Source organism: Lipophrys pholis (assembly GCF_963383615.2).
Source record: "Lipophrys pholis genome assembly, chromosome: 22".
Lineage (NCBI taxonomy): Eukaryota > Metazoa > Chordata > Actinopteri > Blenniiformes > Blenniidae > Lipophrys > Lipophrys pholis.
The window spans coordinates 8,638,431-8,663,633 of record NC_137644.1 but is presented as its reverse complement, the minus strand read 5'-3'; the positions used below and the strand labels follow the sequence as shown (position 1 = coordinate 8,663,633).

Below are 25,203 nucleotides of genomic sequence, written 5' to 3'. Positions count from 1 at the left end.
GATCAGTTCAATTTTAGCGTCATTCAAGAGAGCCATAAAAACGCTCGAGCTCGCTTACAACTAATTCTGCATGCAGTGAAGGAATTATCTCCTCTGTAATTGACAGGCATGAAGTGCATAAACAGATGGGAAAGCATTTAGGCTCCCCAAGGGAGTTGCTGCTCTGCATCCATTTTTTTTTTTTCCAGAGTAAATTGCTTGATATATTCATCCAGCCAAACCTCTCCCGGGTTTGAACACACACATTTTTTTCTGCGGGTGATGGCTCGCTGTAATCATCGACGCCACAACTTCCCCTGGAAAGTGAAACTTTGGAAAGGTTCATTTTGTCCCTGTGATGTGCGCTGGATCTGAACAGGATGTAAATCAAACCCTCGCGAGCATCTTCACGTCTGTTTCCACATGGATCAGTCACTAATTTAAATGCCGTGCTGTTTGTACCACCAGGTGTTCTGGCCGGCGTCTACAAGCAAAATAGACGAATGCCAAATGGCTGGCAAGGACCCAACGGTAAGAAGAGCATCTCTTTCTAACAATTTTAAGATGAAAACTGAAAACAAACGGAGGCACCGTTTGCAATGGAAACGATTGTGATTGCAAAACTTTTTTTCACGCTTAGGGTGTCCGTTTACACGTGCTGAACGTGCAGCTTCTTTGAAACGGAAGGTGCAAAAATGTATGCGTTTTCTCAACATTGCCGTGTAAAAAAACAAACAACAGCTCCAACTTGTGGCCTGGCATGCTATGTACAGCATATCAGTGTTTTTGTCATTTCCAACTTTTCTCAACAAAAATTAAACACTCTCGTGTAAACAGGGCCTAACTTATTGATTTATTTGTGTTTCCTCCAATATGAATTTGGAAAGAAAATACTTTTAACCCTCTTCTCTAGACACATACGTTCAGGATTTGCTCTCACACATTTTGTACAAAGTATGCGAACAGTGTCGCACATCGGTAGCAACTGGTACTTGACAAATCACACAGCTTCCGGTGTTTTTCTCCAAGATGGTGCAAATCTAGGCTAAAAGTTTTGTCAGCTGTTCTCGGATCTTCTCCTCCAACTGGGTCTTGCAGTGGAACTTGTAGTGTATCGCCTCCTGGGATTTCCCACTCGCATCTGTGAGCCTGCCTCAGTTCCAAGCCTATTTCACAGCGAGCAGCAGATGTCCGCGGGGCGACCGACTGGCCCGGAGTCCTCCTGGCGGTGGCACGGTGCGGCAGAACGAACAGGAGGCGTGGGAGGATCGAAAGGCCGCGCGTCGCTGTGAGAGGATTTCAAGAAAAATAAATGAACTGGAATCGGATCCTCGCAACTTGTTCGCTGCAATGCGGTTTAATGAAGACCCACAGCCAGACTCAGAGGACCGATTCCTCGGTTTTCCTCTAATTGGGTTGTCCTGGAACAAGTGGGCTGCATGCAGCTTCCTATAGATCCTGCAATGCAGAAGGCATGGGGGGAAAGACAACAATGCTTTTGAAAGTAAAAGAAACTCTCAGATGTTTTTTTTTTGCATAAACTGAAGCTTATTTTTTTCTCCATAAGAAGCATCTCTTCGCCACCAGGACGGCTCATTTGTCTCCCATATCTCCACCATAACTCCGCCCTTTGACAGCAGCTGGCGTACCAGAGCCAAGGTTTTTGTCCAACATGCTGTTGCAGAAATAGAGAGGAAGCTGTTTCCAGTCACTGAGTGATTTGTGCTCTGAGTCACAGCGCGCCTGCTGCAGACAGGCTCCCACAAATATTTGGGTGAGCCATCTCGGTGTGGAGCCGCTCAACGGGCGCTTTTCCCTTCTGTCATCTCTTTTTTTTATTTTTTTTTTAACATACAGCCCTGCCAGTTTCTCCTCTCCAACATCCATTTCTGTTTCTATAGTACAACGTTCTTTCTTTACTTGTTCCAATCCTTTCAACGTGTATTCATTTGTTCTTACCGCAGTTTATTCAATTTTCTCATATCCGCATTGTCCTTGTGCATACATCTGGTCCGGTTCCCCTCCTCATCTGTGTATGTTGAATTTTCCTCCGATAGAATCTGTGGTCAAGAAAACACATTGTTTGTGCCTTGGGATGGCAGCGGAGGGGAATTGAAGACAAACTAGTTAGATTTCGCCTGTTTCCTGCCCCTCCGACGCTTCTCTCTGTGGCCACTTGTCCCTGAGGCTTTCAAGCTGGCTGCTGTTTATAGGACATGATCCAGAAGGTTACGTATGCACGAGGAGGACATCCAATCATCTTCCATACCACTTTCACCCAATTTAGTGTTTGAAATCTGAAGCAGCTGAAAACATTTGGGTTGTATATGATTCTGTTTTTAATGTGTTTGAAAAGAGGCATTTTCTCAACTGGCCTCCCACAACTTTTTATTTAATTTAAGTAAACGGACACCGAAAAGCAACGCAAGAATTCCATTTTCCCTTGAAAGTGTTCTGTTTGTAGTTGCCCTCCTGCGAAATACACTCAAACTGAAAGTGAAAGCTGTGAAATCTTTGCAGGATCTTGGTAAATTAGGCCGATCGGGTGGGAAGACACATGAGCCGACCTCGGCTGCAGAGACAAACAGTCACGCCTGACGGGAGTAATTTTAGTCAAGTGGCGTCAATTCACCTCTAACGCAGAGTAGTCCTGCAGAAAACTCATGCATGCACAAGAATAACATGCAAATTCTGCACAGAAAGGTCGCCGAAGTACACGCTTGAACTGGTGATACTTGTCCTTGGATAAGGCCTCGGGCTGTACGTGTATCTGTCTGTAACACTGATATGGACGCAGGCTCCAGCGGGGTGTGATGAAATCAACGGGTGATAAAAAGCCAGACAGCAGCAGTATGGAGGGGCAGCGATAGAGAAGTAGAAGATAAATAACAGAAATGGGCGTGTGATGGAAAAAGCATGCACTTTTTCATTGATGGCTCCCCGAGGAGCCGAGTGCAGCTGCCGTTCCTGCAGCCACGGCCAAGTTCCTGACTGCTGCGTCTTCCTCTCCTTCCCACTTATTTCCTCTTTTGCTCACTCGTTTTTCTGAATATTCAGGTTTAATGGGCAGCCATGCCCCGACGCCCCTGCTGCTTAGAAAGTGGAAGCTCAGTGGTTGATCTTACCTTCATTTATCACTTTTACCACTGACGTGCTTTTTCCACTGGCCCCAATACCACACCGGCGAGCCGAGGGATCGTTTTATTGTGCAGCATGTGATTGTATAACCGTCATAACAAGTAAGATAAGTTTGAATTACTACCTCATATGGAACGAGACACTTCAAGAGTGATTTGGTGTCAGCTTGGCTCCATACCAGGAAATAGACCTTTCCTCTCGTCTGTTCCAGGGCAATGTGTCATAAGTGTGATTGAAAAATAGGTTTTTTATTTTAAAAGTATCGTATTGGTTTGCAGCAAAGTGGTTTGGGAGCAGGACTTCACTTTATTTATATACAGTATTTTTCTTTGTCTCTGTTTTTCCAGCACGGCTGTGGGAACTTCATCCGGGTGGTGCAGCCGTATAACCGGACTCATCTGTTCATGTGCGGCAGCGGCGCGTACAGTCCCGTCTGTGTGTACATCAACAGAGGCCGCAGACCAGAGGTGGGCCCACGATGACGGATTCACTTCTTTATAGTAACAAACTCGTGAGAGGTTCTAAACTGTTCAGGGAACGTTTGCTTTGATGGTTGACACCACAGCGATCCATTCAAACCACCAGTGGGTGTCCGGAATAATACTCATGAGTACTTTGTGGAATTCATTACACCGAAGGCACTTTTTGCAAAAACTTATGATGGACAACCTGAAAAGTCGTCTTCTGGCAAATTGTTGACGCTTCTCAGGCTGCTTGATACCTGCAACCGTCTCCATGCTGTAGATTGACACCAAACACCAATACCTCTGATACCAAAACACCAATACTTCTGATACCAAAACACCAATACTTCTGATACTAGAACACCAAATACTTTTGATCGCAAAACACCAAGATTTCTGATACCAACACAGTAATACTTACGATACTAAAAGACCAATACTTGCAATACCAAAACACTAATAATTCTGATACCAAAACACCAAAAACCAGAACACCAATACTTCCAATACCTAAACAACCAGGTAGAATTTTTTTCCACTGAGTATCAGAATCTCATCATTATTGTGTTGGTATCGTAATATATTAGTATTGAATTGGTATAATGTGAATCAGTACCATATCTGTACTGTATCGGTATTGTGTTGGTAATATATCAGATGAGCATTGTCTCCGTATAGTATTGGCATTGTGTTGGATCAGTAGCATATCATTGTCATCGATTAATATCATCCCGGCTATGGTTTTGTCACAGTATCAAATCAGTTCGAGCCGTAGATCACGACCACATTCATGTTTTCACAAACAAACCCTCGCAGTATGGATTACAATGCAAAGTTAATCATTACAAACAAAACGGGTAACTTAAAAAATCCTGCTTCAATCTGTTCTTCAGTTCTGGATCCGGGTATTGTGTAATATCAATACTGTAACTGTACACAGGGATTACTTGAGTTATTTATTTTTTTCTGAATTTCACACTTTATAATATGATCCTATGGGCTGGATTGGAGCCTCTGGCAGGCCAGCGCAGGTTTGACAACCCTTTATTGAAGAGACTGGTTAAGATTTTAACAAGAGGACCATCTGGCATAGAAGTACATTTTTCAATATCTACACTCTGGATGGATTAAAAATGTAGCGATCATACACTGAAATAGTGTTGATATCAATTAACCTGTTTTAGCTCATTTGATGTAGTTAAAGTTCAGTTTCTGTCCTGGAGACCCAACAAGTCTCTTCTCCTTTTTGGTGCTTAACTCACCACCTTGAGCAGACTGTTGGAGTGAACCTGTGTAGTGAAACGAAATGAGTGTGAACACTGCCACCCAGAGCAAGACAACAACAACCATTGTGTGAGGAAAGAGGTGAAACCAGAAAGAAAATGTAAAAAAAACTGTTTTATGTAAATATATACAGTATATATAATTTCACGCCCTGATAAAACACGTTCACTGCAATAGCGTCTGAGTGAATTATCATATATAGATTTATTTTGTTTATTGTTTTGTTCATTCCAGCGCTTTATGCATTGAAATGTGTTCAGAATTCGAGGTCGACATTTTTATTTATTATTTATTTATTGTGTGTGCATGCATGTTTGTGTGTGTATTTCTTCACATGTTGGTTTGTTTTGTTTATCTCATATATAAAAAGTTTAGTCGTCTTTAATAATATCTATAGCACAAATGTGTTTAACCACCTTTCTTTGTTTTCTGACCTTTATATTTGCTAATTTATTGGTTTCTGTATAGCTATGAATGATTAGATTTTAATCAGTTGAACTATCAACTGTTTTGAAGTTATTATAGCACTTTACTCACATTTAAAAAGTCATTCATCTGAAGGATGGTTTAAGGATAGACAGACAAACAGTTACAGGCAGACACAGTTACAGTCGCAGACAGACAACAGTGCAAAGTAAATAAACGCCATAAATAAAGCCAAATTAGAAAAAAAATAAAAAGGTATAAATATAAATACTGTGCCAGGAGGATTCACTGAGCAGCTTGAACAAAGAAGCTTTTGCAGAATGTGTTGAAGCGACAGCTTGTGCATACTAAATTGTTTTCCTTTGAACAACTGCGTGTTTTGACTGATCTGATTCGGGAGGGTGAGCAGTCAGAAACGCTGTTAGAGATCCCGTGATGAGACGCGGGCAAACTTTCCATGTTTGCTCCCACATGATGGGGGGGGGGTGATGAGTGTTGGCTGGTGGATGTTGCGGCGTCGGTCACGGAGCGCCGCTCTCCCGCCCGCTCGTCTCCGAGAGCGAGGAAGCCCTGCGGGGGGAAAAAGTGCTCATCCAGCGAGCGGCGTCGGGCCGCAGACTGCCGGCCGCTGCCAAACACTAATAAGGAGAGCGAGCGAGGCTCGACCAGACTCTTCCCTCACCGCGGTGCCTTTTTGTCATTTGGGGTTTTTGTTTGAAAGACGGAGTGCTCGCTTTGCAAAACAATCTGTTAAGTATAACAAGATGCTGGAGTACAGAGTTGACCCGGGTTGCAGGCAAAGGATTGAAACTCAATTTTGAAGTTGTATTTGTGGGGTAGGGGTTAGTACTCTTATCTCAGGCCCAGGCTTTGCTTGCATGTTCTCCCTGTGTATGTGTTTGTCAACGAGAAACTCTAAATTGATGAAAATGTGAATGATCCTGAAAGTTTTGGTCAATTGACGCATTTTTCTCGGTCCACTCTCGTTAGCTGACGATCATTTGTTTCCGTATTTTTTATTTCATCACACCATGTGTTGGGTTTTAAGTAAATGTGTACGAAACCACTGCCAGAGGATGAATGTTGATCTGTGTTTCCACCTCGGATGGAGAGACTCCCTTCCTTCCTTTTTTACCGTCCCTCCTGGCCCTGTTAAGGAGAGAGATGTTCCTCTTTTCTTGACTTAAGACCAAATGCTGTTTGAACCTGATCCGAACTATTGTGCAACATTTGTTTTGCTCATAGAGCCATTTTATTGGACTAGCCTGACCAACGTCTCGTATAAAACCGTCTCCCGGATGTCTGATTTCCTTTTCTTTTCTTTTTTTTTCCTCTTCTGACAGGAACAAGTTTTTCACATCGACTCAAAGACGGAGTCAGGAAAGGGGAGGTGCTCCTTCAACCCCCAAGTGAATACAGTCTCAGTCATGCTCAGTAGGTGCCTCCATTCACTTTCTCTCAGCATGTTTCAAACCCTCAAATAGGATGTTTAAAATAAAGGTTTTCTTGGGTTTGTGTCAATAAAAACATGTTTGCGGTGCTGGTTCTTCGGGCCTCTAACTAGGCGGGCTGTGGGCACTGAGGAGTGCGCTTCCAGGGCTTTAATTCTGCTGCATTCAGGCCATGTGGGATAGGTGGCGGAGCTGCTGATGCGTGACTTCACAGTTAGTCACGGTGTTTAAAAATACTTTGCATTGCTTGGTTTGGTTTTTTTAGGGACCTCGATACACACCGAGTCCGACATGAGTGTGGTTCTCTCTGTGGTTTCAATACTTCCTACTTTAGTCCATTAGCGTGCAGAATGATTACTTGGCTCACTTTCACACCACAAAGAGACAGGAAATAAAGACGGCGAGCGCTGACTGAACCTCAAACATTTCTGATGCAAAAATTTGATGACTGTGCTTGTCTGACTAAGGCCCCGTCGACGCAACGTTTTCAAGTGAAAAGAAATAACTTTCATTGCGAGCTACTGAAAATGCAACTTTTTTGAAATCGGCTCCCAAGGTGGAACTTCTCAAAAACCACTCTGGCTCTGTCTCCGTGGAAACTGGGGACAATGCAACTATTTGAAAAGGCTTACTAAATGGAAGCAGGGGAAATGCAGCTTTTCGAAAACACTTTCTCCACGGAAATGACGGATAACGCAACTTTTCAAAAACACTGCACACTTTCACAATGTTGCTGTGTAAACATAGAACTTTTCTAAAAGTAAAACGCAAAAGCAATGCTTTTCCATTTGAAACGTTGTCATCTAAACTGGTGCTAAATTCCATCTCATTTGAACCCTTACTAACAGTGGAGGAACTTGGGAGTAATCTGCATCTTTTTTCATGACAGGTTTTTCGTAACAGAATTGACAAAAATTGAAATCATATGGAAATAATAATGGAGAAAATAGTTTTTTTTATTAATATATTGTTTCCATAAAACACTCATAGTATTATTCTCCATGAAAATAAATGGTGTATTTTATTTCCTTTGGCTTATGAAAACATTCCCCATATTGTGACACCATCTGGCACAAAGTACCAGCGTCACACTAAATGCTCTGTGTGTGATGGCTTTCAAGCTGGCAAATCCATTGTATCATCTAACGTTTATTAAAATGGAATATTTTAGTATTTAATTGAATTTGATTGAGTTTGATTGTCTATTAGATGAGCTGTCTGAAAGCTCGATCTCTTTCCAGACCCTGTCTTTTACTTGTTTTATCTGTTTACTTAACCAAAGGAGTAACATCTGAATTTTCTGCCTCTTGTTTCAGGGTAAATTTGTGTAATGTCATAACCGTTTATATTTACTCACTTTATGAATAAACTCAGCAAAGCATTTGACTGGACCACATAGAGAACAAGTGTTAAACGTTATGGGCTTTTCAAAAGTGGGGGTGGTCTGTCACGTATCTCGGTGTGAAAATATCATGCAGGGCTATTACTTGCCCCTGTCAGTAAGAGTATCACAAAAATTGGCAACTTGCCTCAAAGTGATACCGACTTTCAAATGTCAATCAGCTTTCCGTTCAGGAGATTGGGTGTCAGCGGCGCCGCATGCAAAATAAGTCTAATGTGAAAAATGAGCTTGTATTCATACTGGGAGCAATGCCGGTTATAATTTTGAACTGGGATGTCATTTAAAAATGAAGAGATACGTGTCTTCTTCAAGTCAGTCTAACACCTTCCCCCTCGACGACCCTCCACCCTTTGATCTGTGATTGGTGGGAGGTGGTGTTGGGTTGCTTCGACTCGGCTAAAGGTGACGCACGCTGTAAAACCGTCTCTCCTTTCTGACACCTGAGCATCGCCGTGTCAGCAGCGGCTTCGCCAGGCGGGATGAGCGCCGTCACAGATCCCCACGAGGAGAGAGCCAGAGGAGGGAAGGGAGGGAAAGGGTGGGAAGGGGGGAACGGCCTGAAGGGAGGGGAGGTCTGCCAAGTGTTGCCGAGGTCAGAGGCAAAACAGTGGAAGCAGTGATGCAGCACTGCGAGCCTCAGAGGACAATCCCAGGCATTGTCTGCGCTCAGTAATAATAATAAAAAAAAAAACCGCTCTTCATATCCTGGTCCTCGTGTTTTGGATTCTCGGAGACTGTCTGAGTGCTGTCGACACCCACTCCTTAGCAGGCTCGCTTGGATGAGGGCCACATAGTTTTAATCTTCCTTTTAGTTGCCACCCGTCCTCCAAAACACATGGTCTGCAACTAATCGATGATGAAGTGAGAGTAAAGGAATGGCGAAAAAACATGAGGCGGCTGTGGAGAGCATAAGGTGGCTTATTAGCAGCAGGACACACGCAAACTGTGAATCTATTAGGGATTCTCGAAGCCTCCATTATCATTTTCATCTGTATGAACGGTTGACATTGTAAGCAGAAGTTTTGCCTAAAAGGAAGAAGGTTTCTGGTTCATAGGGAGCTTTCAGTATGGGGTTTGCATGTTGCCCCGATACCGATTTCAGGAAAAACTCTGTAAAATCTGTACCCTCTTTGTGTAACGAGGAAAAAGTGGACACCAGATAGGGGAATTTTGTGTATCCCAGGGTATTTTTCAGATCCAGGCTGTTGGTTAATATGGTGCTAAACAGAAAGGCAAAGCACTTTGTGTGTCAGTCATGACCGAAAGAATGAGACACAAGCAGCCAAAATGAGTTTGGGACAGAGTGAACAGTTCAGTCATCCAGAAGAAGCTCAAAGTGGAGCCGCTTGAAGTGGATTCGTCAGGACTCTCATGGTCTCCTGTTACTGTGGCTGCAGACTTTGCAATTTTAGCCATCCCAGACAGGAGATGGAATATCCATTGTTCTACAGTCTTGTGTATGGCCATGCTGGAGGTTCGCTTACAGCCATTTCAAGGTCATATATCCACCCGCAAGCTGCAATACTTTTCAGGCAGGAGTCATTACACTACGGCTGATCATCAACCAATGCAAATGCAGTGGAAAATGGTGCAGAAGAAGGGCTTGATTTGGGGTCAGCATCTTTAGTTTGGCTTGACGGCACCAGCAGCGAATTGTAATGATGCACACGAAAACATCGTTGTCTTTGCGTGTAAGCGGTTGGCATCATCACACGTGTATATACAGTACTTCTTCCTATAATCCAAACGAAGGGCTTGTCGGCTGGATCAATGTTTCTGTAGTTCCTCTTCCATCTTTGTGGCAGTATTCTCTAATGTTTTGTGTGTTTTCGCTCTCTTAAAAAAAAAAAAGAAGAAGCAGCGAGAATATTGTCGATGTGGTGTTTGTGCATGCTTCCAGATCAGGAGCTTTTCTCTGGCATGTACATCGACTTCATGGGGACAGATGCTGCCATCTTCAGGAGTCTTACCAAGAGAAATGCAGTACGGACCGATCAGCACAACTCCAAGTGGCTTAGTGGTGAGCACGCGCGCATTGTAAAAGTATACACGGAAGACGTTGCATTCTTCTGGCTATGTATGCAAAGTTCATTTCTTTATTTCATTCAGAGCCCATTTTTGTCGATGCCCACCTGATACCAGATGGAACAGACCCCAATGATGCCAAATTGTATTTTTTCTTCCGTGAGAGGCTCACGGATAACAATGGGAATACTAAAAATATCCACACCATGCTGGCCAGAGTCTGTCCGGTAAGTGCCTCTTGTCTGAGCTTAAACGAATCAGCACCGCCCGCCTTGCAGTTTCAAGTTACCACCTGCAGCTCTCCGCCCGCAGAGCGACATCGGAGGACAGCGGAGCCTCGTCAACAAATGGACCACCTTCCTGAAAGCCAGGATGGTGTGTTCGGTCCTGGAGGAAGACGGTACCGAAACCCACTTCGATGAACTCGGTGAGTTAAAAAAAAACACCGTCACAGACGTGAGAGTGGAATTTACATTTTGTGTTTTCATCTCGTCTTCCATATTTTCAACGACTGTGGTTGGTGAAACAAGTTCAAAGGAACTTTCGGAAAGAATATATGGCCACGGTCCACTGTCGTATCCGAGCCATGTTTTTTTTCTTGTGATAGCTTTTTTCCACAAACAACCCGCAGAATTTCCCATGTTTGGTCTGGATTAGGACTGTAGCCCTTAGTCAGCTTTCACAACAATTGCTCTGTTGCTCTTGGTTGCCTTGTATTCATTTGTGAGCACATTAGTCCAGAACATTGCTAGCATCTGCCTCGGCACACGCTATTACAGGCCTGCTTTTTCTATTCAGGTCACCATACTCCATCTGTCAACATGCGCACGTCTTTAATTGCTGCATTCATCATGTTTAGGCCTTCTTACCTGCTGGATGAATCGATAGGGGATTTGGGGAATTTGCTCAGGGTATTAACCCGGAGGTATGTGCATACGTCTGCCCGTGCACACGTGTGTTTTCCTTTACAGAGAGCGTGTTTTTGCTGGAAACCGATCAGCCCAAAGGCCTGCTGGTGTTCGGAGTCTTCACGTCCACAAGGTGAGACCGGCAAAGCCAACTGTAACATTCCTGCGGGCTTGTGTGGCGACGGCAATCGCTGACTGGATACCAGCAGGGGGGCCTGGGCCTGTCAGGGAGCCTGTTGCATAGAGACGTCATGTGTCATGTTGCTGAGCAGCTTCTTCATGTGATGAACTATCAATTACAGCGTCCTGTCGGCTCCACCATATGGCCTTGGTTTTCTTTGTTGGTTCCCTATAATCTCTGGTGGCGTTGCACATTTCTGCTGAAGCGATAACTTTATAGTGCACAGCGTTAGAAAATATGCATTACATGATTGTTGGATTTCTTCCAAAGGCTTTTGATAGGAGTGCTCAGCGGGATACTTGAGTACAGGGAATATTTTATAAGTCCGTGGAGGTTTTTTTAATCAATTCTAAATTGAATTTACAAGCAGCTCATCTGAGCCAAAAGATTTCTGTAATGTTTGATTGAGCCACCAAGTGAGAACCTCTAAAGAAAAAACACAACATAAATACAGGTAAGTGTGTGATGGATGGATAGAAAGTTATTTTATCAGTTTATTGATTTGTTATTTTCATGTACAAATACTGTAATTGTAAAAAAATATAATTTCCACATAAGTATGTATTCATGTTTCTGCTGATGTATTTATTTATTTTGACTTTTTTCATCTCATATACTTTATTTCATTACTTTAATCTATTCATTCAATCAGTCATTAGTTTATTGTTATGCATTTTCTTTCAGTTTTTCTTTATTTTGTTTGTTTGTTTATGCGAGTCCTTAACATTTTTAGTTCATCCGCCATCTGTTATTTATTGTGTGACTTTTTTTTTTTTTAATATCGATAGCGTATCATTTAAAATAATATCTACGTACCTATAAGTATCAATATTTTTGCGCTACTTTTATTTGATTCGCATAAATATCATAAAGATTTAAAAACATACAAAGCAACAAAGTTTAACCACTGTGCGTCTTTCTCGTTATTCAGTGGCTTCAATCTGAGAAAAGTGTATTGTTAATGCAATGTGTCTTCTGAATTCACCCATACACACAATGTTTTGATTGTGTTCTCATTAGTGAGTCGGCGAGGGGATTTTCGCACACTCCAGGCTGTGTGCGACCAAAGTTTGATCATTTGTGACTTTTTGGAACTGAGGGAAAAATGTAAGCATGTGTTGTAAGGAATCGAACGAAATGAATGTGGTTCTTTCACCGGGCACAAAGTCATAACTAGTCATATCCAGCATGACAAATTTGGAGGTTTTAAGGAATGGTCACTTGATCCTCCTCTTGTGATCTTTAATTGGGCCGCAGGCCCTCCATCCAGCCACTTGTTACCTCTGAAAGCCTACAGTAGTGTATCCGGGCTCCAAGAACACATCCAAACCAAACATCGGGGTCCTCGAGGGCTCTGAGCTCAATATTATCCTTATATCCACTCTCTTTCCCCTCCCGTTTGCACAGTACGCTTCTGTTACCCGTTGTCGGCAGAGCCCCTTTTTATGTGTTAAGCAGTGTGGTATTAAATGACCGAGCCAAACCACATCAGGTCACTGAGTCACCGAGGAGGAAATAGGTGAGCTGTCCTCAGTGGACCGCGGCCGCGGTTTCCCCCGGAATTAATGACTCGCACCGCCTCCCAAACTGTGATTTCAACAAACAACGGCCAAATATTTCAGCAGGGTGGGCAGTTTGTGAAAGCCGGTCACCGGAGTCGGCGTTTCATTCAAATGTTTGTATCTTATTCCCTCAGCTCCGTCTTCAAGGGCTCGGCAGTGTGCGTCTATAACATGGCCGACATCCTCACCGTCTTCAACGGGCCCTTCGCTCACAGGGAGGGGCCCAACTTCCAGTGGGTCGCGTTCCAGGGACGCATCCCATATCCGAGGCCTGGGACTGTAAGTTCAATATCAGGTCATTCAGTCATCTTTCCATTTGTTATGTTAGCATTTAAACCTCACCAAAAAAAAAAAGGATATTCCAGGATGTTTCAGTGTGTCATTCCCATAAAACTACTTTTATTCTAAATGTATCCATAAAAAACAGTGTGTTCAGTGTATATATATATACAGTATATATTCAAACAGTTTTGAATTTTATTCCAAAAAGCTGCTATTTTCAGCATGTATTATCCACCAAACTGGATATTTTAGCATTTTTTCCACTAAAAGTCGTTACTTTAATATACAGCTTTTAGATTGTACTGTCACACAACTAGTATTTCCAGAAAGCATTTCCCTCAAAAAAGATTCAATTTTCTAATGTAATTCTAAAAAAATATATTATTTTAGCAGTAAATTACCTCCCACAAAATATTTTATTTGAGTATGTAGTTCTCCAACAAACAATTTCATACAAATTACAATGTAAATTTTCCAAATGTGGTTAATCTCAGCATATAATTCCTCAAAATAGGTTATTTACCACATAATTCTCCTCCTACCCTCAGTTCTATTATTCTCTTATTCTGTCCAGGCGAGGAGACTTTTTTCAACATGTGTTTTTTGACACGTTTCGACTGGATTCTTTCATCTTAGTCAGGAAATGCCGTCCAGTGGTGGTGGAGGATGTGTCTCTCGATCAGCTGATGTTACCAGCCTGTCACGTTTTTACAAATAGGCCACGTCCCTTGCTCGCCATTCTCTTCAAGTGCGGGACAAACATAATATTAATCTTTGGAATTCAGAACCCGGTTTATGATCTCGATGATACCTTAAAATCAAAACTGCAATTTACTTTTAACACAAACTGTTATCTATATGTGATAAAGGTCCGCGAGAGCACACAAACTCTTATCTGTGACAGGATCATAAAAGATGTTGGCAAATTATTGTCCAGGGAGCATGAAGACTTCCATTACATCATAGCAGTGTTTTTATTGTGGAATAATTGCACCATTTTTAACGACTATTGTAAATTCCCACAAATAAAAAAGGCACAAGTATTGATTCTTGTGGGACTCCACGGTAATATGTGTTGTAATATGCTTGAAGCTACTAAATCATATGAGATCTATTTTATTAGTGTATTCCCCAAGATTATTCTGTGTTTAATTTTTACAGATTATACAGTGAAAGTAAAAGGTCTTCACACACAATACATCCCACTGGTTTGTTTCTCCAGTGTCCCGGTGGAGCCTTCACACCTGACATTCAGACGACGAAGGAGTTCCCGGATGACGTGGTGACCTTTGTCCGCAACCACCCGGTCATGTTCAACCCCATCTACCCGGTGGGCAGGAGACCCCTGGTGGTCCGCACCAACGCTGACTACAAGTACACGTCAGTGGCTGTGGACCAGGTCGCGGCCGCCGACGGAAACTACCAGGTGCTCTTCCTCGGCACAGGTATGGACGTACGCAGGTCCTGCAGCTTCTCGGAAAATAGGCGCTCGCTTTTATTTTCACTGTCCGCCAACTGCTGGTGTGAAAAAACAAGCCAGATAAGGGTCTCTACCAGGTCTCACGTTCTATATGATTTCAAAGAAAACAGGTTAAGGTGACGATGACAGGAAAGTCAAACCAGAAATAAAAGAATTCAATCTATTTTGGAATAAGACCCCTGTTAACGTGACATTTTCAAGTGACAACAGAAAACTTGTTGCACTGTGGGTGTATGTTTACACAACAACGGTACTCTGAGCCACTGATATTGCAACTTTTTGAAAACAGCAACCGAGACGGTACTGCCTGAAAATCCTCAAAGTCATTCTCCATGGAAACGGGTGAAATCGTACATTTTCGAAAAAGTTCCAACTCCGTCTTTCTCTAAAAAGGGAAAAAAACACACGTTTTGGGAAACGTTGCTCCTGCGCCTGCAGAACCACAGCTGTAGTAAATAGATGTTCTGCACATGTGTGAGTAGATGGATAGTAACAAACATGGCAGCCTCCAGAGTGGCATGACTCCCGGTACATAATCTGTCAGGACTTGATAGTTTTTAATAATTTCCTGAAACCAAAATGCAAACACAATCCGTTTACAGTTAAATGGAGCTTTAGGCCGTGACATCACAAAATGCGTTAAAATGTGATAAAATACTTTCCAGATGCACTGTACAAAATGCATTCATTTCAAAAGTCTCTCTTCCACATAACACTAAAAGCTTTTTCACTAGAAAAATGAAAGAAAAGAAAAATCAGATGAAGCCGAGCCGTCACTGTTTGTCTCACATCCATCCATCAATCTTCTTTACCATCCAATTCAGCGAGGCAGTGCGCGGGAGGGAACCTTCCCTAACAATGGGCACCAGTCCATCACAGGGCAAACACAGAGAGACAGACGGTCACACACACACTAATTCAAGGCAAATGAGAGTCACCAACAACCCCCAATCCCACAATCCCCTGGCATTAGAGCGTTTCTGTGAGGTTTTCTACATGTTTTCTACTGTAGAGCATTTATGAAGTCAGTTGGAGGAGAAGGCAAGGCAACTTTATTTGTACAGCACGGTTCGTACACAAGGCGATTCAAAGTGCTTCACGAAGGCAGAGAGATCCGTGAAATCACATTCAAAGCTGAAGAAAATAAAAGATCATTTTAAAGACAATATAGAACAATAATGTTTTCAGCGCTGATTTAAATAAGCTGTCAGTCATTGCAGTTCATCTCAACTGATCAGAACTTCCAAATTCATCAAACCATCAAAACCTTTCTGCTTCTTTCTTTGCCTGCCAGACCAGTCATCTTGGAATAGAGAAAAAGGTCTTCGACAAACTCTTCTTCTTTTGGCTGGAGTCTGATTAAAACACCCACGATGACTAATTAAGTCGTGGCAAAAGGAAGTAAATCAATTTTTACCCGATTTGATGCACATTTAGTTTATTGAATTGTCAGTATTTCACCACATTCAGGAGATTTCCTGACACACAAGGAACCATCTCAACTCACGCCACTCCTGACGCACATTTCCGCAGCGTCACGAGCTCGAGCCACAACATCTGCATGCTGCCGCCAACACTTTAAAATAAGCCACGGTGAGCCGGCGCAGCCTTGTTACCAGGCAGGTAAGCTAAAAACAGACCGAGGTACAGTGACACGCTGAAAAGAAAAAAAAAAACACCAACGCAGCCCTTTTTCTCTCTGTTTTATCACTGAGGGGATTCAGAAGTAAATCATTTGTGACTTGGGGCCGATTGTTTCAGCTGGTTATCGGATAAGATATCAGAGAGGATAGTACAGAGTGTGTGTGTGTGTGTGTGTCTGTCTGTCTGTCTGTCTGTCTGTCTGTCTGTCTGTCTGTCTGTCTGTCTGTCTGTGTGTGTGTGTGTGTGTGTGTGTGTGTGTGTGTGTGTGTGTGTGTGTGTGTGTGTGTGTGTGTGTGTGTGTGTGTGTGTGTGTGTGTGTGTGTGTGTGTGTGTGCGTGTGTGCGTGAGTGCGTGAGTGCGTGCGTGTGTGTGTGTAGTTTTGATCAGGTCACAATCAGGTAGCAGCTGAAAATCCTTTGATTTTAGCCTTGAATAGCAGCAAGTCAGTTAAAAAAGGGTACAAAAGATCAGAATACTGATATTTCAAAGGCAAAATCTAAATATAAACACGAGCTCTACACTTGTATGTATTCTATATTGGGGCAGAGTATTATATTATATACCTGTGTAAATCCGTTGTTAGAATAACAGGAAAGTGTGTGATTACATGCAGAATTACGCTTGCTATTCTGTTTGTCCACGTGTGCACATTTATATTCAGAAAGCCACTCCGGGACTCTCTCTCACGAATCTGCTCGTGTTTATCAAGCAGCCTCTCCTTTTCCCCGGGATTCTTGAAGGAAAGCCAACAGCCTCGCCACATCTGCTCCCGAAAAGGTGCTTTGTCTCACGGATGAGGGAGACGCTCTTATCGGGCTTTTCCAGGAGCTCTTAATACAACCCCTCCCTCCCTCCTGGACTCGTTACTTTCTCTTTTTTGAAATGATTAGAGGCACTTTCCAAATATGTAAACCATATGTTGTTGTTTCAGTCGTAACTCTTTACATGGGCTTTTCTTCTTTCTATAATAAAACTATTTATAACACCAGGCCACTAATGGCTGCTGTTGGTTGTTTTTGCAATAAAACCACAGACACATGCACACAGAGAGGAACATGCTATAAACATTAACAATGGGAGTTCACAGACGTTTGTATGGACAGACGATAAAGTCGAATTGGTATCACGGGGATTGTCAATAATACAACTGCCAAGTCCCAGGAGAATATGGACTGGGAGTCATGACACTCTGGAGGCGAACATTGTTGATATAGTGCATCTACTCGTGCAGAAGGAGCATTTGTCACGGCCGTGGTGCACACGCGCAATAGCAGCATTTCGGAAAAGTTGTCTTTTCCTCCGTTTACAAGCAGGCGGAATCCGAGTGTTTTCAAAAAGTTGCGGTTTCCCCCGTTTCTATGAAGACGGAATTAGAATTTTTTTTCAAAAAGTTGCATTTACCCCGTTTTCATGGAGATAGAATCAGTGTTTTCAAAAAGTAGCACGTCTCCCATTTCCATGGAGACGGAATCAGTCTTACACAAAACAATACAATACAATACAGGTACACCTAGAAAAAGACAAAAAGATACAAAATACATCAAGGGAGCCAACTTTTAAAAAAGATGTATTTTCTCCAGGTTCTACAGAGACAAGTCTAAGCATTTTCAAAAGCTTTCTGTTTTCACTTGAAAATATTGTCGCGTAAACATGGCCTAGTAAAACTAAATTTAAGTTATGCTCCCATATAAAGTTTAATTTCAGTTCATGTATGGTTACTAAGCTTGTTTTTTGGTTGAAGTAAAATCCTTCTCTGTATCGACGGTGGTAATTGTGTCACATTTCCCCCGTTTCGTAGTCCTCGACACCCCATTCCTCTTCCTGCCACTGCTGATTTTTACTCCTAATTCAAAAGCAAACATGTGCGAAGGAAAACAGATCGGGAGCTTAGTTTTTCTGCCACCAGCAGTTGCGCTCTGGTCTTACTGATTCCTTGCGAAGTGCCGTATCTGTTCCATACGCTTGTTGAGTAGCCCGTGTGTGGTTACGGCTCCTGACATGTCGGCTTTCTGCCCTCAGACAAAGGTACGATACAGAAGGTGATCGTGCTGCCGACCAATCAGTCCCTCCATGAAGACTTGATCCTGGAGGAGCTGGAAGTGTTTAAGGTTCTTTTTTTTTTTTTCTCTCTCTCTCTTTTGCTTTAATCCTTTTCCTTCCCCAATATCAAAGAGAGGCGGGAGGAGTGCGCCCCTGGGCTGCGACTCAAAGGCCGGGGGCAGACAGGCAAAAGCAGGGTGGCACTCGGGTGGTGGACGTCCTGCAGGGCGAGGCGGCGAAGACGGACAGGAAACGTGCAACCGTCTGGACGTCGTCCCCGAGTGAACCTCGCCACATGTTGCTTCATCTCTGCTCAAAAAAGCTAAAAGGAAACTCGACGGACCTGCCATCAGACGTAAAGGCCGTGAAGCTTTGATCTCGCGGCCGCACCTGGAACATGGCGAGAGAAATTCTCGACATCATTTTTTTTTTTTTTTTTTGAAAGTAAAGAGAAAAAACGGTTTCGAGATTTCTTTCATCTTCGCGGTGCTTCGCCTGAAGGCTGCGATGGACTGGAAGCCTTTTGGTTTTGGTCTGTCTGTCCGTTCCATCCTCGTAAACAGAGAAGAGACTTGGCCTGACCTTGAGATATTTAAATGGTAGTTTGACGCATAATAACTTTGGGATATTCTCAGAATGTATTCCAAAGGAATCTAATCAATTCAACAGGACCTGGTTGTTTGTCTTTTGAAGACATTTCAACGTTTTACCAAAAGCTAGAAACTGAAGTCATTTACTGTATACTAAACCTACTTTACAATCTCTGGAAAGAAAAAAATCATAAAAAAAATTATGAATATAAATTTTCTGTCGCTTATGTAGCAGACATATGACAATCACTGAGCTTTTAGTGATGCTACGCCAATATTTCTTGTTTTCTGCCTTAGTTTGTGCCTTAGTTGTATAGTTACCATAAACTGATTGATATAAATGTGAATTATCTCAAAAAAATGCCTGCATGTTTTAAAGAAGTTCTCCTATGTCTGTTTCAGAACCAAGCTCCTATCACAAATCTAAGGATCTCATCTAAAAAAGTAAGTATCCTCAATTCATTATCATTCCAAAGACCTGTGATAATATTTCAATGAATTCATTGTCTGTTTCCACTAACGCACGGAGCAGAAATCTCCAGTGCATAAAGTGCCTCCCAGAGGGACGGAAATAATAAGACGTAATTGCTTCGGTCCCGCGCCTCATTTTCCTGTCAGCCGACCACTTATTAAGACAAACAGGGCGGCTGACATTTGAACTGTTTGCTTTGCAGCAACAGCTGTACGCCAGCTCCGAGTTGGGGGTCTCGCAGGTCTCCCTGCACCGCTGTCACGCTTACGGCTCGGCCTGCGCCGACTGCTGCCTGGCCAGGGACCCCTACTGCGCCTGGGACGGGCTGACCTGCTCCCGCTTCTACCCCACCGGCAAAAGGTAATCAAAGTTTTCAACTTTGCAAAGCTTTTATGAAGAACTGTTTGTGAATTGCGCTCCAGGACGTCTTCTGGGTGTTAATCAGAGCGGACTGGTGCTGATTAAGTCTTCATTCATGGAGACAGCTGCTCCAAACTTTCCCTGCTGTTGTATAAACAACAGCTAAATTATGATATTTTAAATACTTCCCAGTATTTTACCCTCACTTTCTCACGTTGCACTGAGAAAAACAAGTGGCATTTGTTGTTCCGCATATGCAATATATATAGTAGATATTGGTTTGTTTTGGGCACTTTTGCCACATAAAAATTACACAGCCTCTCATTCACTATGACTATTATCACATAATGTTTTATAGATAGTTTATTTTTATAGTACTTTACAATGGCCTGGAGTCACCAAAAGCATTTTACATCCATGAAAACATAAACTATGGCATTCATACAAAGAAAAAGAATGAGTGAGAATAAAATCGGACCAAACTAATACATAAAAAATACTATTACTTAAACATACAGAGACAAGGAATTTATCAAGCTTTATAGACACATAAAAGAAATGCCTCCTACTGCCTCCTTTAGCTAAAAACAAGAGTTTCTGCAATACCAGTCTGTACCACAAGGTGGTATATTGAGTCAGCTGTGTTTTCAGGGGGAAAATAGACAGAGCATCAAAGAAGCTATAAGAAAGGCCAACAAAGAAAAAATTTAATAAACATTTCTGCACCAGAGAGATTTTCTTTTTCATGAAAAACTGATTTTCTGGGAACGCCTTCTATCGCTGGGTAGTTTGAAAAAATAATTCTATGCACGCCTTCTTTTTTTAGCTAAAAACAAGAGTTGCTGCAATACTAGTTTGTACCTGCATTGAGCCAGGTCAGTTTTCAGTCTAAAAAAAAACTAAAACAGTATTAGCAAGGACGTAAAATATGGGAAGAACAAACATTTATGCATGAAAAACTTGAGTTGAGGAACCAGCTAGGCGCAAGTCTCATATAAAAATAGAATAACATATTTCAACACCAAAATAAAAATTAAAAAAATCTTTGAGAAAACTGTTTATCCATGAAGCTCTACTACAACATTTTGCTTTTAAATGTTTTTATGCCTGCATTGTCCTCTTGTTTTTAGCTGAAAGTGTCTGAAGACAAGTGTGTTGTAATACCAGTGTATACCACCGGGTGGTGTGTTTTCAGTCTGAAAAGGATATACGAACCATCAGCAACCAACTCTTTTTGTACAACGCCGTACTGTAATGCGTCGCTCGAAAAATGGAGCTGTTCAACAACTTGACGAGGGCAAAGAGATCACATGACTGGCATCCTTCAGGGCGCACTTGTCACAAATTGAGCTTTTGTTGTTTATGCGTCGAGACATAACACAGACGAGGTTTTTTGCGAGAGACACCTCGCCGATCCTCCTGCGGTCTGCCGAAGGCCCAGCTGCGCGTCTCTTGACATTTCTTTCAGACGCAGGTCAAGTTTAGTTTGGTCCCAGGAACAAAAAGCCCGTCTCTGTTTTTCCCCACAGAGAATGTGTCTGAGATGTGTCAGCTGTTTACTTGCTCGGTCCCTCAAGCTGTTCTACATGAATGTGCTCCACTGAGTGGAAAAACACAGTCAGACTTTCCCTCCGTTTGTTTTGGCTCTCTGTGGTTGTGTATTTCATTTTGCATTTCACGTTTATCCTTTTTTTTATTCCTTTTTTTTTAAAGGAGAAGCAGGCGGCAGGATATAATCCATGGAAATCCACTCACTCAGTGCCGGGGATTCAATTTAAAAGGTAATTAACAAAAGAGATTTGTATATAACACAGAGCTGAGCAGAAGCTCAGCCATCGCAAGTTAAAAACTTGCAGAACTTCACTCAACATGGCTGAACATAGTGCGTTAGCAGGATCGTTTATTGTTTATTTTCTCAGCAGGAATTAAAACAGAGCAACAAAATCAATTTTTTTCAAAGATTTGTTTTGTAAATGCTAAAACGTTCCAGATAGAAGAATTATATAGTTTAATATCGTCATTGTTTCATGCTGGTGAAATTACATAAAATACTATTATTAAATGTTTTATTAGGGTTTGTAGGGCCACATGATGTAATAATCCATTATTATTATCATTATTATTATTATTAAAAATAATAATGTACAAAATGTTCACCTCTTGTAGTAACGCCACACTTTTTAATAATCTGCTGTATTTTGTGATACAATTCTTGAATGCATTTTCAAATAACTTGTTTTTACAACTGGATTTTTTATGTAATAATTTGGTGTATTGTGTAACAAACCATCCAAATTAATTATTTGAAAAAAACAACAATACAAAAATCATACCATCAGAACAACATTAAACATCTTAGATTTTTATTTTTTTTTAATTTTTTTCCAACTAATGTCGCATCGGTCAAACCGAAACCAAATGTAACTATACTCGTTATAATGGAGAATTTGTTTACAAGCTCGAAGCAAAAGCGACACTAATTAACTATTACTGACTGAAAACTAGTCATGCAAGAACATTTTCAGAAGACTTAAACACATGCAATCGGAATTATGTCATGCAACTATTATAGATGATTATTACTATTATTATTAAGTTATTACAAAATCTGATGGAGTTTATAACAAAGTAGTTCCAAGAATTTCATTACAAAATACGGCATCATTAAATAATGAGTGAAAATTTATTATAGTGTTACATAATGTGTCGCTATGGTGTTGGAGCCTTTTCCAGGCAATAGCATGTCATTAGTAACTCATTAGTAACTGATTACTCCACATGCAGTTACAGTAGGTTTATTCCTCTTACGTTTGTGGAGCATGAGCTCAGTTGTTGAGCTGTTCTCTTCTTCTTTTTTTCTTGCATACGAAGCAACTGTTAGCATTAGCACTGCCTGCAGCTGTTGTCTCCCTTACTGTTTAACTAAACTCCTGTTTACTAGCGGAGAAGTACCTCGTTAATCCAAAGTAATTCGGTCCTCTGAACATCAACATGGAAAGTGTCTGACGTTAAGTAACGTGCATCTAAATGAGCAATAAATCAAGTCACTTTAGAGGAATTTTGTTGCAAAACGAACAGATCACATAACATACGTGTTGTATGTTTTGTAGATAGAATATAAAATCTAAATATCAACACTTTGGGACGAAGTGTTGAAAGGACTCACGCTGAAGACAAACTGCAACAGAAGAAACAGTCGCTTTACAAACTTTGACTTTTATTTCCCTGCCGTGAAATGACGGCAAGTTCATGCAAAGGTATTTAGAAATTATATGCACTCAAAATATATAAAAATAAATATGTTGGATCTGCTGTTTTAGAGAAAACCAAGCCATACTTACCAATTAAAGTTGTATTTTTGGAGATATTTGTCCTAGAACCTACTATATTTGTTCTTTTGTTTTCTAAATATTATTGAATTGTAAATATTTAAAGTTTTTTTGTCCTATTGATTATCAAAGACACATTATTTTAGACATAATAAAGTATGCTGAGGAATCTCTAAGATGCCTACATGAATTTAGTACTAAAAATATATTTATTTATAATATGAATAAATGTTCTATATACACAGAGGCATCACATTTTCATCAAAAGTTTTAGTAAAAATTTTTTAAAGAGCATCTTGTACAGTGAAATGTTAAGTCATAATGCAAATTTTTTTTCTTATAAGATGATTAAAACATACAAAATAGGTTTTGAAAATAATTCATATTTTTCTTTTTATTGCAATATTTGCATGGTCAGGCTGTGAAATCCCTCAAAGAGGTTGAGGCTGGGATCGGATCCGACAGATGTTACTATGAGATTATTTCTAATGGCATGACATCCTTCATGAAAGCCCATCCCGTGGACTTTAATGAGCGAGGAGAATTCATTGTTGGTTTCCATTTTGGAAAAAAAATGAACGTGAGAGTGGGAGAACAGCCATGAGACCCAATACCAGTAATTAGTCACAGCCGTCATGCCTCCAGCCGAGCGAGAAAACATGTGAACACAACAAAAATGACGAACCGAAGGAACCGAAGCGGGGAGGATCGTCATGTTTGTAAGAGCATTTTTTATTTTTTTCCCCCCTTCGGTTGTGCTGCAGGTGTCAGACTGAGCTCCATGTCAACATTTTCACTCTCGCAGATCCGACTCCATCTGTGGGCTTTGTGTCTGTCAGCGACTGACGTCTGATGCATCTCCCTCGACTCTGTGTGCGTGTGTGTGTGTGTGTGTGTGTGTGTGTGTGTGTGTGTGTGTGTGTGTGTGTGTGTGTGTGTGTGTGTGTGCGTGCGTGCGTGCGTGCGTGCGTGTGTGTGTGTTAGCTTACAGAAACGCGGTGGAGATGACGCAGTACGGCGTGAAAAACAACACCACTTTCCTGGAGTGTCTTCCCAAGTCTCCTCAGGCGTCCATTCGCTGGCTGATTCAGAGGGACAACGACAGGAGGAAAGAGGTTTGTTGGACTCGGAGAAGACGTCCAAGGTCAATGTCACGACCGCGTTACATGACACGCTAATATACCAGTGTCTACACACAGGTTGTATATGGTTCATACGGCCGATGAGCCGTGTGCTAGTAATGGTTGGGTACTTTCGGTACTGTCCACAACTCTTGTCGCGCCAAAAACTGTACCGTACCATACCGGCACATAGTGCGAAGTGGAAACGAGGCTTTACTTCATAGCGTATAGTTATGAGTCGTCCACCTTGTGCTGGACGGTGAATTAGAATGAGACACTTTTTTTTTGGGGGGGGGGGGGTCATTTTTACCCTCTGCAGTGTTGCACGATAAAAAGCTTTAATAAAGACTTGCAGGAGAGCAGCCGCTTCATAGAGACACGTCCTTTATGGATTTCTTCCTCCTCTCAGCCCAGCGGTGTCACAGTAATGGCCATTTAATCACCGTTTCGTCGGGAGAAAAAGAAGCCGGCCCCTGAAATATATCACTGCAGTTTTTACGACGTGTAATCACTGCGGTCTTCTCCAAACCGACACTTGGCTCATATATTCAGCAGTCAATAAAGAAGAAGTACGCTGCATTTATTTAGATTTATTAGAAAGACAAGGCTGCGCTGTCATTATTTATATGTATAAATTGCACAATGTTAGACAAATAAAAGCCGGAATGATGCATGTATGTTGTAACTGAGTGTTCAGACATTGTAAGGTCTGAAATCAGATCCCAATCTAAATCATATAGTCTGCCTATAGTCTCTCATGACATGTGGTGATATAATTTTTCATCAGAGAAGTGAACTTGTGCAGTAATTGAGAATATGAGGCAGGAAAAGGGGCAAAACAATGTCAATGTTGTTACTTTTTAAGAAGCAGGAGTGTGAGGCTTTTACTTTATTCCTAAAACAAGCTCCGCTTATTTTCATGTGTTTTGTGATTGTCAACCATCTATTAAAATGTCAGTGAAGACGGGAATTTGAGGATGATAAATCAATGAACTACACTACCTTCTCGATAATAGAAAAGTCTGTATCCCGAATTTGTGTGAAAGATACACACAAAAAAACCAT

At 41.6% G+C, this 25,203-nt stretch overlaps 1 protein-coding gene across 1 annotated transcript in view; it reads left to right on the top strand.

Annotated features, from left to right (window-relative positions):
* Positions 1 to 25,203, top strand: part of sema3c (sema domain, immunoglobulin domain (Ig), short basic domain, secreted, (semaphorin) 3C) — a 51,719-nt gene that overhangs the window by 23,629 nt on the left and 2,887 nt on the right. The window contains exons 4-17 of the mRNA XM_080492260.1: positions 448 to 510; positions 3,465 to 3,584; positions 6,635 to 6,725; positions 10,045 to 10,164; positions 10,254 to 10,396; positions 10,482 to 10,596; positions 11,141 to 11,210; positions 12,955 to 13,099; positions 14,325 to 14,547; positions 18,246 to 18,334; positions 19,259 to 19,300; positions 19,531 to 19,688; positions 21,402 to 21,469; positions 24,002 to 24,132. Of these exons, the coding sequence (XP_080348386.1) occupies positions 448 to 510; positions 3,465 to 3,584; positions 6,635 to 6,725; positions 10,045 to 10,164; positions 10,254 to 10,396; positions 10,482 to 10,596; positions 11,141 to 11,210; positions 12,955 to 13,099; positions 14,325 to 14,547; positions 18,246 to 18,334; positions 19,259 to 19,300; positions 19,531 to 19,688; positions 21,402 to 21,469; positions 24,002 to 24,132 (1,578 nt within the window). The remainder of the gene's footprint in view (positions 1 to 447; positions 511 to 3,464; positions 3,585 to 6,634; positions 6,726 to 10,044; positions 10,165 to 10,253; positions 10,397 to 10,481; positions 10,597 to 11,140; positions 11,211 to 12,954; positions 13,100 to 14,324; positions 14,548 to 18,245; positions 18,335 to 19,258; positions 19,301 to 19,530; positions 19,689 to 21,401; positions 21,470 to 24,001; positions 24,133 to 25,203) is intronic.